Source organism: Telopea speciosissima, chromosome 8, assembly GCF_018873765.1.
Source record: "Telopea speciosissima isolate NSW1024214 ecotype Mountain lineage chromosome 8, Tspe_v1, whole genome shotgun sequence".
Classification (NCBI taxonomy): Eukaryota; Viridiplantae; Streptophyta; class Magnoliopsida; order Proteales; family Proteaceae; genus Telopea; species Telopea speciosissima.
Window position 1 is genome coordinate 7,108,184 of NC_057923.1, and position 14,546 is coordinate 7,122,729.

The window sequence follows — 14,546 nt, forward strand, 5'->3', positions numbered from 1 at the left end:
TTTTTCCTCATATTTGCGGAAATGCGGAAAATTTTTATGATGGGTTAGGTGCTAAGTGTAACTGAAGCTCTTGGTTACATAAGATGGGGACTGCACATTCGAAATCTTCTAAACCAAAAAACATAACTTTGATGTGTTAAGCTTCAGTGGTTTAGCCCAACTTTGCAGCCCAAACTGTTGGGCTGGGTCTACCAAAACCAGTGATTTTTTTTGTTTGTGTGTATTGGGCTGAGCCTTTGTCATCCCAAGCCCGCTGACCTCCCTTTAATTTCTGAAGAACATTAGTATCGAAATCCGATTCCATCTCAAACTCTAGCAAAATTTCATCTCTTTCACTTCCCACGGACCCGTAACTTCCTTAAACCTTATTTGCTCGCACCCTCTCTGCTCTGCCTTGCTGACATGTAAGAGCAATATAGGTCCCTCGGCAGGCTGCTGGACGATTTTCTCCTGATTCTCCCCGTAACCGATCGAGATTGTTTAAAAAAGAAAAAGAAAAAGAGATTGAGTTTGAGATTGAGATTGCCTTCCCATCGCCACCACGGCACAAGGGGCAGAAACCCTAGATCATCTATCTCCTCCCTTTTTAAGATCATATTTCTCTTTTTATCTCTCATTCACTCACTCGCTCGCTCCAAACTGGAACAATCGGCCGGTGTTGGTAGTGTTCTGCATTACTTTCAGCAACAACATGTTTAGCAGCAGTAGTACTGGAGGCGAAAAAGACAAAGAAATATGTTGCAGTGATGACATTCTTAAGGAGATCTTATTTCGTTTGCCACTCAAATCAATCTTCAAATTCAAGTGTGTATCAAAGAGGTGGCACCACCTTATCTCCGACCCTCGTTTCCGTACCTGGTACGTGCAGTCCCAAGGAAGCAACAGCAGCAGCAGTAAAAGCAACAACGGCCCACTCTTAGGCTTCTTCCAAACCCCAACAATGAGCGTCTCCTCTGTTATGACCGGCGCTAGACCTATGTGGACATTCTTGGCAACCCTACCAAAAGTAGCAACTTCGAGTTGTAGTCCTCCTCTTGATGACAAATTTGTTGAATTAGTAGAAAAAAGAGGGGTAGATACCATCATCAATTTGGAATCATCTCAAGGAACTCTCGATGGGCTCGGCTACTTCATATGTTCTTCCAATGGCCTTTTTCTTATCTCCAGTCGCCCACCTATGACGACCTATTTCATATACAACCCTTTCTCAAGGGAGTCTTATCAACTTCCTCCTCCTCCTCTTAAGCAGAAACAGCAGCAGCAATCGTTTAGGCGACCATTCATGGGTCTTGTTGTCACCACTGATTATGAAGAAGATGATGTATGCTCTCTCAATGTTGCTTCTTCTTCAATCCGACACAGATACAAAGTGGTGTGTGCGACTGCGGCCACAGGTAGTATTGGGTCCAATATTGAGATTGAGATTTTCTCCTCCTCCGATGAGACAGGTGAATGGCAGCAATCCACTGTGGCCGTCACTGATGAGATTTATATCCACTTCTTAAAGCCAATGAATTTGAAGCCCAATGTGATAATTAAGAGGAACTATTTACTGGATGAGTTGTGATTATGACGAATTAATTTTGGTGTATGATCCGTATAACAACAAAGCTGATGAGCATATAGAGATGATTAAATCTCCATACAAGCGCGGCTACGTCTCCGTCCTTGGAGAATCTACTGACGGCCTACTCCAGATGGCAATTCACCATCTGCTTCACGAACGTACGCTCATTAATGTATGGGTTTTTCTTTCAAACGAGGAAGGGTACTACAACTACCATGGATGGTCGTTGAGACATAAGCTTCAAGTCAGTCCAGAACTGCAACTGTCACCCTATGTTGTTGATGATCCTCAATTCAATGATGGTTGTGGTTGTTTCAGTCTAGTGGCGTTCCATCCCCTCATAATCCAGACGCTCTATTCATCAATTTCAATGGCTACATCTTCCTATATTACATCAACACTTCAACAGTGGAACCAGTTCAGTGCCGTGACCGAACCCGCTACAATATTGGCCTAACCCCGTACTTTCTACCACTTTGGCACATCTCTCATCTCCCACTACGACATTAGTGAAAGATAGATACTTTTAATCATCCAACATGAGTGCACCACCATAATATACGTCGATCTTCTGCAGCTCAATGACTTGTATTGAAGGGACCGTGTGTTGACGTAAAATTTGAGAGTTTTCCAAAGCAAGATTGAGGCAATTAGCTTGCCGACCACTGGTTTTGCACTCTCTCTTCACACAAGAGAGAATTAGTAGCCATACAGGTTTTGGTGCTTCTTAATTTTATTTTGTCCATTCCTTTTTGAGTGTTTTTTATAAGTCTAGAATTTAATGGTAGTATATTTTTTACAGAAATTTTGAAATTCTTAGGGGAAGTATAAAGGAATAAATTCTGGATGTGCAGTTCCAACATGGGTAGCACTAATTATATCCCAATTGTAAAAAGGATCACCTATCACCTATCACCTATCACTGCCCAGATATGAAATTTTCCTTGTACTTTTTTCTTATGGTTGATATCAATTTATCGCAAACAAGAGGAAAAAAACAGGTTTGGGGGTTTGGGGGGGGGAGGAATTGTTGTAGATACCATCCTGTATCAGTGGATCGATACAGACCAGGGGTACAAAAAATTGTTTTTTAATTTGAAACCAGTGGTAAATCTGTCTGATCCAGACCGGGCAATCTGAATCGATATTGGCAAAGATCGATTCCAATTCCTTAAACCCCGAGGGAAGAGGGAATGTACCACAAGCATATCTAGATGGTTTACAAAACCAACTCTCATGGAACCGGCCACAAAGGCTGAAATTACAAGGGAAAAGACTAGCCCAAAGAGGCACGATAGGAATCCCTGCTTAGTCGATAAATCATTCACCAAACCCTTTCCCTTCTTTCTATCAAATTGCCTTTTCTCATGTACTGAATTCTTAATTATTTTTTTTTGGTCACGAAGAAATTTCTCTGTAGAATAAATTTCAACAGATGTTTTCAGTAGTGTGGGGGGTTTACTTGGCAACCGTTATCGTCTACGGTTCCCAAGATGGGGGTGAGACCCACCCGAGGCACCTGACCGAACACTCTGCTCGGATGGGGTCCACCCTCCTCTTACGAGTTTTTTTTTTTTTGTTTGTTTGCATAAGGGCCACTAAATTTGGTTGCCAAGCAAATTATTATAACATGCCACTTGTAAATTGCGCATTGTTGTGGGCTTTGCATAATTATAACAGCCATTGAACACATATGCACCCACTAATAATCATTGCACCTTCGGAAATTTCTGCCTTTTTTATGAGGTAAGACGGTCATTTCACGCGGATCTGTGTCTAGGTGCAGGAGCCACGTGCACACGATCAGGTAGCGTTCTCTTTCCCTTTATTTATGATGAAAGGGTTTATTTATAAATTTATATCTATAAAATGAGAGAAAATTATCTCCTCCAGGTCTCCGCCCGGCCTAGTTCTTCCAGTGCCTATAATACAGAGGGGGGCAATGACCACCCTATCCCTGCCTGAACACTCGGGTGGGGTCCACCCCCTGTATAGAATGGCACACAAGCATTGCCTTGGACAGGATTTTTCCATCTTTTCATGGGAGAAGCGTGTGTAGGCATAGGAGCCACGCATGTCATGCGAACAGTATGCTCTTTTCTCTTTTAAAATATAAATCAAAACTTAATAGGTTTTATTCAATTTAATCGGTTTTAAATGATTGAAACCAAAACCGAATGGTCTCATTTTTTAAACCAAAACCACACATTTATTGAACGACTTCACGATTCTATTGTAAATGGCTCGATACGATATCGGTAAACGATTTCAATTTTATTTATTTACTTTTTTTTTGATAAACAACGATTTCAATTTAATATACCCTTACAGGGTGGAGGGTGGAGGGTGGAGGGTGGTGGTTGGGGGGGGGGGGGGAGCATGCCAACATCCTTAAAATTAATCGGGAAGCTGCATAAGCACTACATCAACGCGAGGGCCAATGAAAGCACACAGGGGGCGCATTCAGTAGAGGTGGGATTTTTCATTTTCATTTTCATTTTCATTTTCACAAGAGGTGGGATTAGGGGTGCAATAGCGTTAGGCCTGTAAACGGATCGGATTCGGCTCAGATACGGATCGGATGTAATCGGATTCGGATATTTCTTGGTCGAATTCGGATACCTCTAAACGGATTCGGATGCGGATCGAATTCGGATTTTCGATCATCCGTTTACACCTCTGCCTTGTGTAACCCGAACCTTCCTCCCCTAGTGGATACAATTCACTCTCAATCTATAGTTTTAGATCATGATTCTCTTTTCCTCATATTCTAGAACCTGTTGAATCTTCAAAAACCCTCAAGATCATTATTTACTTAATTTTTTATAATTAAGTATTTGGATTCGGATTTTTATCGGAATATTCGGATTTTTTTTCAGATATCTCTAAATGAATTCAGATGCTCCGAAACGGATACGGATGCGGATCGAATTTGGATTTTCGGTTATCCATTTATAGCCTTAAATAGGGTAGGGTTGGACCAGGCTTTATAAAACCCTAGCCCAACCCTAATTTTCCTTAACTGGGCCCAGGCCCGACCTAACCTTAACTCAGAGTCTAAAAAATCCAACCCAGACCTGCCCTCAGGGTCGGGCCGGGCTGACTCTAATTGGCCCTGATCATGGGGAGGGGGAAGGAAGATGCATGGGCTGGACTGGGCGGGGAGAAAATTATCAATTTTACTTAAAATAACACTATAATAAATTGTTTATATTACTTATTATGTTCATATATAATATATTATATAACAAAATATGGGTGACATTTAAAGTTTATAATATATATATATATATATATATATATATATATATACTATATCAATATGTATAACTTAAAATAGGATCGGGTCGAGTCGGGCCAGGCTCAACCTGAGGCCTCAACCCTAACCCGACTCAACCCTGACTCAGGGTTAGAAATTTCTAGTCCTGACCCCTCCTCAGGACCAAGATATCTCAGCCCAGGCCTTGTTTGGGCTCAGGACGGGTTCGGGCCGACAGGGCCAAATTTGCACCCCTGTGGGATAGTCATTTCTCCCTTCCTATATCTAGGCGCAGGTGCCATGCAGCCTGGATTTTCCAAAATTAATAGGAAAAAGATCCCCCAGACAAGAGTGCGTGAAATGACACAGCCCCACACCCGCCCCCACATTGCAGATTAAAAATCTCATTCTCGATGATGCCCCTGTGCATGTTGCCATTGATCACCACGCAACTTGTTAGCGATCATTGCCCAAATTAATAACGAGGAAAGGAAAGCTCTTAAGCTGCGTAGGATACGCTAGCATCTTCTTGTGCTTATATCTATCATTCTTTCTGTGAAAAAACACGTGGCCCTTATAATACGAGGAGGGAGAGAGGGATGGACTCGTAGATTCTTTCTATGAAATAACATGTGTGCCCTTATAATGGGAGGAGGAGGGAGAGAGAGAGAGAGATACATTGACATAGGTGGGGTGGGACAAAACATCACAATCACATCCCAGGAAGGGCAAAATTTGTTAAAAAACAAGCAAAACTGTCTCATCAGTCGTCTTTCCCCTATAAATATCGTTCGTACTCTCTGTACGACCCTCACACCACACCCCCTGGATCCACTAGAGGTAGTCGTTCCCGCTGTGAAATATTGCTTTCGTCGCCCGATCTGCTCGATTCAAAGAATGGCTTCTCTCTTTCGATTCAAGATTCGTTAAAGAATACGATTTGAGTGATTACTCATCCACATCGGTCCCTCGATCTGGCGAAGTTCTGGTTTGGTGTCTCTCGCGCTCTGATTGATTCGAAGCTTTCATGGCTTCTTTTCTGTCCTTGGATTAAAGATTCAGCCAAGAACTTCCACTGCATGCTGTGCGCTTCCGTTCAGCATTATTGGGCATTTCTCATTCGCCATTATTCATTTTTCACAATCAACGGGAGGTCACTTTGGGTTTTCGTGAACCGTTAAGACTGAAAGTATGGCAAATCAGGAGATTCACATTCCCATAGACAACATATTGAGTCGGCGCCTCTACTTAGAAACGGTGATTCAACAGAGCAGACCACCGCGTAAGCCGATTCTGGAGTTTCTAATTGATCTTGACAACGTGAGTATATTCATTAGTGCGTTTGAGTTATTTTTATATGTCAGAAACATAGAAAGATTTCATTTCTTGATTAAAAGAATCACATATTTATTAAGTGGTCTTTACGTCTTTTGCTTCGTTGATTAAACGATTCAGATAATTATTAAGTTCTCTGCGTCTTTATTCAGGAATTCTTACGAAGGTCTACTGAACCACAATATTACTTTCATGATCTCTGCCTACGATGCAGTTCCGCTTTGGCCATCTGGCAAAATTATCCATGCGGGCATTCATTTTGGTGTACACGCTGTAAAAATTGGGCCACTACCCATCTCATTGCACAACCACACGAATGTGTGTACTGTGAGCGGACCGTAGCTGAATTCCACCGCATCCAGCAAATACAGTTTCCTGCTTTACATCCAGCATTGCTTCGTGCGATCAGGTAAAAATTTTAATTAATTCTTTTCTTTCTTTCTTTCTTTCTTTCTTTTTTTCCTTTACTTTCTTTATTGTTTCTTAGTAATATATTCATTTGCAGTTATAAGAAACGGCGGCCGTGGCGGGACGGGTATTGATGATGAGGAGGGAGGCTTAAGTTTCTTCTGAGTTCTGAGTTCTGAGTTCTGACTGATAAGGGAGGGTGTCCTACAAACTGAGTGCCTACAACATCACTCGATTGCCATCAAATACGTGCATACGGGCATCTCTGCAATGAACGAGGCAGACATTTGCGACAATGACGAGTGCGTAAGGCAGCAGTGACATTTCAAGGGACATGTACTTCGTATTTTCTTTGACATTTGTATTTGTCAGTACGGTCAAATACCTACAAAGATATCAATATACAAATATCCAACGGTTATATATATTTAAACTACTCCCATCACATGGCTAAAAGTGATCTTGCATGTTTGTTTCCAATATATCACAATTGCGTATCAACCCCCTTCAATTCCTTTGTAAAAATTTCCTTTTTTGTGTCTTCTCAAAACTGATTTCATTTCCTTTACTTGCAACCAATTGGAGCCTCCACATTTGAACCACCTTTGGTATGTTGATCGACTTTTCTGTTTGTAATTGGACTCAATGCACAGCGAAACTGATATATAACTAGGGCTGTCAATTTTGGATCGGAACCGGTAATCGGATCGAAATCATCCCTCTAGGAACCAGAATCGATCCACCCAAATAGCTTATTGGTCCGGATCTGGTCTGGTCCCCTGAACCGTTAAGAAACTGTTGGAATCGAAAGAAATGCATACACTTGAACTTGTCTTGCATCATTTTTTCTGTTTTAAAATGTTAAAAGATGATCCTTACTATTTTAATATACAGTTAAAGTGACTTTTATTATACAATTGCTGTTTAGTTGTTATTAGAACATGACCCAAAACTAAGCAAGACACTTGGCCCCTCAAATTCTAGTATTCTACCCCTCTCATATCTGTTGCACATAAAGGATATACATCAGTAGTTAATGAAATACCCTTGAAAGGTTGTAGGTTGCTTGAGATTTCTCATTCCAATGGGAAAAATGTTTTACATTTGGCTGCTCAACAAGGGCATGTTTGGACCCGATTAGGAAGTGGAACCGGACCTCCCATTAGTGAATGGTCCTGGATCTCATATTTGGAACCAATGAGCTTATTGGTCCAGATCTGGTTTTGACACCTTAGAGCCGGAACCACTAGAGAACCAGACCAGTTGACACCTCTATGTATAACCATGACCTTTTATCTTTGATCAAATGATGATGGGGTATCTTGTTGATATACTGGAACCGGACTAACACCTATCCAGGACTTGAAAAGAGAAGGGGTAATTACTATCACTACCCTACATTTAACCTATATTTACTAAAACTACCCTATTTTAAACTTCTTTTCTGAAACTACCCTGCTTTTAAACTTTTACATCACCTTCTACCCTCTTGTTTTTAAATACCTAGATTGCCCTTCCTTTTCACCTAGTAAACTGCTAGTCTATTTAACCTACCATTCTTCTTCTATTTTCTACTATTTTTGTCATTAAAATAGTAAAAAATGAAAGCACCCATCTGCCTCTTCTCTCCTTTTTTTTTTCTTCAATTTTTCTATTTAATTAATTTTTTATTCCACATTTCATCCTCATCGTTATTCTTCGAATAGATCATGGTTCTTAGTATCGGTATCGTATCGCCCAGTACCAATTTTGCTAGTCATCAATACCGATACCATATCGGTAGCACAGTACGAACAAGAGGTAAAATGGTCAAAAAACTCATTTTTAAGGAGATTCAAGGGTAATTTGGTTTGGTACAGCCGATCCAAGCTGATAGGTATCGGTTTTGTACCGATACCCGTTCTGATACCATGCACTAAAACCATGGAACAGATAAACTCTCTTCAAAGCACCCCACTTCTTCTCTCCCTGGAGTATAGTGAAAGCAGCAAAAACCCTGGAGGGGATTGGATAAACCCAAGCTTAGATCGTTTGAGTATCTGATTTCATTCCTAAAACTTCCTAGTACATGGGCTAGCTTATTTTCACCGAACCCATTGAACATTAAATCTCAATCTTAGTAATGGATCTATGTCCAATCCGACCTTAAGATGGGCTTTGTTCCGATTGGGTGGTCCTTTGGGATCCGTGCCTGTATCGTGAATGCAATAAGATAACCATTCAAATTTAGCTTGTGTTAATCAAAAGTAAGGACTATTGTTTTTCAAATTTTACATAGCTGGACGAGTTGTGATTTTCTAAGAATATACATGCTATGCAAAGAGTCATCAAAGATCTTAATCTAACAAAAGATTTTGCATATGGGTCTACCAAACTTGGGGTAGAGAAGGGTCTATACTCTATGAAGGAGAAGATTTCGAATCACCATTTTTGGTATGCTTCTATATCTTTGATTAATTCCATTAGACGAACTTTAAAACTAGGGTGGCAATTCTTAGACCCAGCTTCATTTTTGGGCTATAGTAGCCCATACAGTTATTATTGGACCTGTACATGTTTAGGTTGAGGTTTGGTTCCATTATATGTATATGGGTAAAATTGTAATTGTGGGGACTAAGATTTCTAAGGTGTCTATATATTGTCTTTGGGAGGGGGGAACCCTAAATACAAGAAAAAGAGATCACATAGCGAGATGGATATTGATGTAGAGTGTTTTTCTGGTTAGTGAAAAATCTCTGGTTCTTTCAGGTAGATATAAACATTTGTGTTGAATGGTTGAACCATGTTAAGATCCTCATGGTCGCTTGGTTTTTTCCTAATATTTACAAATTTGTCCAGATACTCATAACTCATTTAGTTGTAAATATTTTATCACTTGAATTACCAAAAAAAAAATATATTTTATCAGTTGGACCCATCAATGTTAGGAATGTGGAAAAATTTTATGATGGGTTTAGGTGCTAAGTGTAATTGAAGCTCCTGGTTACATAAGAAGATGGACTGCACATTTGAAAGCGTCTAAACCCACAAAAAAAAAAAAAAAAAAAAAAAAAAAAAAAAAACTTTGATGTGTTGAGCTTCTGTGGTTTAGCCTAATTTTGCAGTCCAAAGTGTTGGACTAGGTCAGCTAAAACCAGTTTTTATACTAAATCGTCCTGTATCGGATTTGAAATTTTGATTCTTTTCAGAATTACTCCTACTATTTGATGCATATAAGATGAAACTGTGGGTCATACCAATCAAATTACTTCTTTTAAATTTAAATATAAATAAAAACATTAGTGAAAATAAAACATCAATGGAAATCAACACATTGATTTTTTCGCAATTTTTTTTTAACCGTATGCATCCAAAGGTGCATGTACAGTTCCTAAAGGATACTATTTTGTCCTAATCAACCGACTTCATCACGAAAGATTACTTATTTTAGGCCAAGAGGTTGATAGCCAGATCTCGAATAAACTTATTGGTCTCATGGTATATCTTAGTATTCCTACTCCTAGGAGTGTAGAATGCTTCTATGTTTCTGCTTCACGAATATGATATTTTCTGGGCATTTCTAATAATATCAAGTGTTATTCCCATTTCGACATTTCTAATTTCTGGAATTTTGACCACAATTAGCGAAGGACCAGAGAAATTTTCTAGTTATGAATCGGGTATAGAACCAATGGGTGATGCTTGGTTACAAATTTTTTTTTTTTTTTTTTGGATGTGTACTGGGCTGGGCCTTTCTCATCCCAAGCCCGCTCACCTCCCCTTCTTTGAACTCAATTAAGTCATTGGTGAATGCTAGATTATATTTCTCCTTCCCAACTTTTATTCATGTCAATGCATTTATTTCTGTGATCTTGGCTTCTTCACAGCATGTTGAACTTACTAACATTCCAATACTCTACCTTGGTGATACACTGAACTTTTCTGTATGAACTTTTCCATGCTTTACCTTATCCTTCATGACCATAAGCCCCATTTCAATTAAAAATGCTCTAACGAAATTCTCCTCTACACTTAAAATTGTTATTGACACCTTGAGTTGTCTGGCCAATAGCTCATGTCTCCTTTCTAGATGTCTTTCTAGTTCATGTTTTTATCCTTGCTTCAAGGAATTAAATGCATGAATTTACTGTAAGAGAGCAGTAGATAAAAAAAGGGCGCACAAGGTTTAGTTTTGAGATTATTGTGTTAATTATTTTTGTTGCTTCTGTTCATCCGGTTATTGAACTTTTTGCCATTTATCCCCTTGTAGATTATCCTTAATCCATGAGTATGTACCTTCTTTTGTAATCTCTTGCTCATATGGGCAATTTTCTTCCCAATGATTAATGGCTTCATTATAGTTTGAATGAACAGTGTTGGTTACATTTGATGATCTTAGCTATTTTGAATTAAGTTATAAAGGACTAAAGGAGCAATATCATTGCCAGGACTTATATGGGACTTCTTTTAATAATTTTGGTATTCTCTCATTTGAAAAGAGCACAAATGGAAGGAAGATTGTACCCAGTTACTGTTACCTTGGTTGAGTCAGTCATAAGGTGTGTGTATTGCCTCTACAATGGGAGCAGAGTGGAAGAACTTAAGAGTTGCTTCTGGATTGCTGTGATTTATATGAAACATTTTAGTTAAAAGAGGGGGAACATAATTTGCATTGCTGAGCCCAAGTGATCAGGATTTCACTCTGTTGGGTAGCATTCTCAGCAGAGAAAAACCCAATTTGGGCACTTGTAGGATGGGAACTGACATCAGCCACACTACTGATGTCCACCCGGATCGTCTCGAGGGAGCCCAGTGCCCAGGTTGCTGCAAGGGGGTATCGGCTCAGCCCAACAGCTGGCAGCACCTGGGCATGCTGGGCTCCCTGGAGACGAGCTAAATTCTGTGTCCAACCCCCCCCCCCCCCGGTCTGTCATTGAGTCCAAAAGGTAGAACCTTTGTTACAGTTTAAGAACTTGTTTATGGTAATTTGTAAACACCAGTTCGTGTGGCTTTTCATGGTACAAGACTTGCTGCCATCCCCCTTTAATAACAAGCTTCAAATCATCAAATACTATATGGTTGGTTTGTGCACTCTCTTAAAAGTACTGAATTTTCAAGTGTCCAACAGCTTAAAAAAATAACAATAATTTTGCAAGCAGCTCTGGTCGACTTGTTTTACTGCAGAGAATGAGGTGTTTCCCATGATTGCAAGCAAAAATTACTCAAATTAGAGCATGGAAAGATTATGCAAGTCATAGATTTCATCTGAAGCAAATGATAGTTCCATACAATATTCTATTAACTACTCTGGAATGGAATAGCTACGAGAGCAAGTAACCTGAAGAACTAGCCTAAGCAAACGAGATGGCCAATAACCTCCCCATTGCAGAACCAATGAGTGTATTGGTGTTCTTGATTAAAACAAACCCAAATCCTCTATAGCATCTAATATTCATCTCCTTCATCTTCATCCCCTTCCGCGGACTCTGCACCAACCTCCTCATAGTCTTTCTCAAGAGCAGCCAAATCCTCCCGAGCTTCAGAGAACTCTCCTTCCTCCATCCCCTCACCAACATACCAATGTACAAAAGCACGCTTGGCATACATCAGGTCAAATTTGTGATCAATTCTTGAGAAAACCTCTGCAACACTAGTAGAGTTTGAAATCATGCATACTGCTCTTTGAACCTTGGCCAAGTCTCCTCCAGGGACTACAGTAGGGGGTTGGTAGTTGATTCCACACTTGAATCCAGTTGGGCACCAGTCCACAAACTGAATAGTCCTCTTAGTCTTGATCGTGGCAACAGCTGCATTCACATCCTTCGGTACCACATCACCTCTGTACATCAAACAACAAGCCATGTATTTCCCATGGCGTGGATCACACTTGGCCATCATGGAAGCTGGCTCAAATGCACTGTTAGTGATCTCTGCAACAGAAAGCTGTTCATGATACGCCTTCTCTGCTGATATCACAGGAGCATAAGAAGAAAGCATGAAATGGATACGCGGATATGGCACCAAGTTAGTCTGGAACTCTGTGACATCCACATTCAGAGCCCCATCAAAACGTAGAGAAGCTGTGAGCGAGGAAATAACCTAAACAATGTAATACAACTCAGCCTTAGTATGAGCTGAAATAGACAAAATTTGCAGTAACAGGGCAAAGTTTAGCCTCTCGATACCTGGGAAACGAGCCTGTTGAGATTGGTGTAGGTTGGCCTCTCGATATCTAGCGATCTACGACAGATGTCATAGATAGCCTCGTTGTCTAGGAGTACTGCGACATCAGTGTGTTCCAGAAGAGAATGAGTAGACAAGACACTATTGTAGGGCTCAACCACAGAGGTTGAAACCTGAGGGGAAGGGTAGACGGTGAAGCCAAGCTTTGATTTCTTTCCATAGTCGACAGAAAGCCTTTCCAGCAGGAGAGAACCGAGGCCAGAGCCAGTTCCACCTCCGACGGCGTGGAAAACCAGGAAACCTTGGAGGCCTGTGCAGTTGTCTGCCAGCTTCCTGATACGATCCAAGCAGAGATCGACAATCTCTTTCCCAACTGCAAAAAATGGACAGGAACCGAATCAATCCGTCAGATCCAAGATCGTGATTCAACGAATGAGGGAGTGGAAGGGAAAGGTTTCTTTTGGGTACTTGTGTAATGGCCCCTGGCGAAGTTGTTGGCTGCATCTTCTTTGCCGCTGATGAGTTGCTCAGGATGGAACAATTGGCGGTAGGTACCAGTTCTCACTTCATCGATCACAGTGGGTTCCAAATCCAAGAAAACGGCACGGGGAACGTGTTTCCCAGCCCCTGTTTCACTGAAAAACGTGTTGAAGGCGTCATCACCTCCGCCCACGGTTTTGTCGCTCGGCATTTGTCCATCGGGCTACAGACAGGCAAAGGAAGATCAAACCAAGCAAAGGCATGAGTAAATCACAAAAGATGAGACCGAGAGCATCCATACAAACATATTAACTGTATCACGATCTCCAATTCAGATTGCCGGAAAACCAGAGAGAAATATAGACTGATCAAAAGGAGAAATCAATTTAATTTGAATCTCTAGCATACAACAAAGAAGAAAGAAGTAGAAGCGATTAGACCAGTGAAGTATTATGGTAAGGAAGGAAGGAAGTGAAGCTCACCTGGATGCCATGCTCGAGACAGTAAAGCTCCCAACAGGCGTTCCCCACCTGGATTCCTGCTTGACCGATGTGGATGGAGATGCACTCTCTCATTTTTTTTCTATGATTGTTTGAGAAGAATGTTAGGTTATTTTGACACAGATCGTATACGAAGACGCCTAGGCGATATAGCGTACGAAAGAAACAAAGTTGTTTTAAGCAGAAAATTTTGCTTCGGGGGTGCCAAGCGTTCTTTATATATGTAAAGAAGGGGAGGGGAGTTCGCATGATCCAGGGGGAATAACCGTTAGGTTTCCACTTTCCCTCTCCGTTTGAATTTAAAATTTGAAACTCCTGAGCGTGGGAAAGGTCGCCCTTACAACATCGTATTCAACATTCATTTTTTCTCTAATATGAAGAAAAGGTAGATAGGAATCGTGTTGCCAAAAGTGAATTCTCTTTGAGGGAGTGTCCATCCAGTTTGAATCACCACAGGGGGAGTGAGGACTGTTTTATCTTGAATTTTAGTACATTAGGTGGAACCAATTGCGTTTACTTCTTGACCTCCTCCTTTCCCTCTTTCACAATAAGTGTCTGAGTAACCCTTGGAAAAATTTCTCTCACCGCACCTTGGGTCGTTGTCTCCCCTTTGCATGGGTCAATTGGTGACCATGGATGTTTTAGGAATCTTGGGGCGCTGGGGGTAGAGATAATCGTGATATTTTCTCCACACACGTGCGGCAGGCACTAAGAGTGCACTGGCATGTCGTAGGGTGGGATTTCTATCTTTCATGGGGTGTGGAGCAGTCATTTCACCACTCGTTGTGTCTGGGCGTGGTAGAACATTTTCCCTATTTAAAATTTCGAATGAAAC

At 40.8% G+C, this 14,546-nt stretch overlaps 2 protein-coding genes across 2 annotated transcripts; one reads left to right on the forward strand and one right to left on the reverse strand.

Moving 5' to 3' along the window:
* The first annotated feature begins 691 nt into the window (after positions 1–691).
* On the forward strand, positions 692–1,567 carry LOC122671232 (F-box/kelch-repeat protein At3g06240-like). The gene has a single exon (XM_043868345.1). It carries the CDS (start codon positions 692–694, stop codon positions 1,565–1,567), a length of 876 nt encoding a protein of 291 aa, XP_043724280.1.
* Positions 1,568–11,926: 10,359 nt separating this feature from the next.
* LOC122670440 (tubulin alpha chain-like) lies at positions 11,927–13,807 on the reverse strand. Its single transcript, XM_043867313.1, has 4 exons — positions 13,694–13,807; positions 13,200–13,434; positions 12,734–13,104; positions 11,927–12,647 (listed from the first exon to the last, which is right to left on the reverse strand). Exons 1-4 carry the CDS (start codon positions 13,784–13,786, stop codon positions 11,994–11,996), a joined length of 1,353 nt encoding a protein of 450 aa, XP_043723248.1. The 5' UTR covers positions 13,787–13,807; the 3' UTR covers positions 11,927–11,993.
* Between the last annotated feature and the right edge of the window lie 739 nt (positions 13,808–14,546).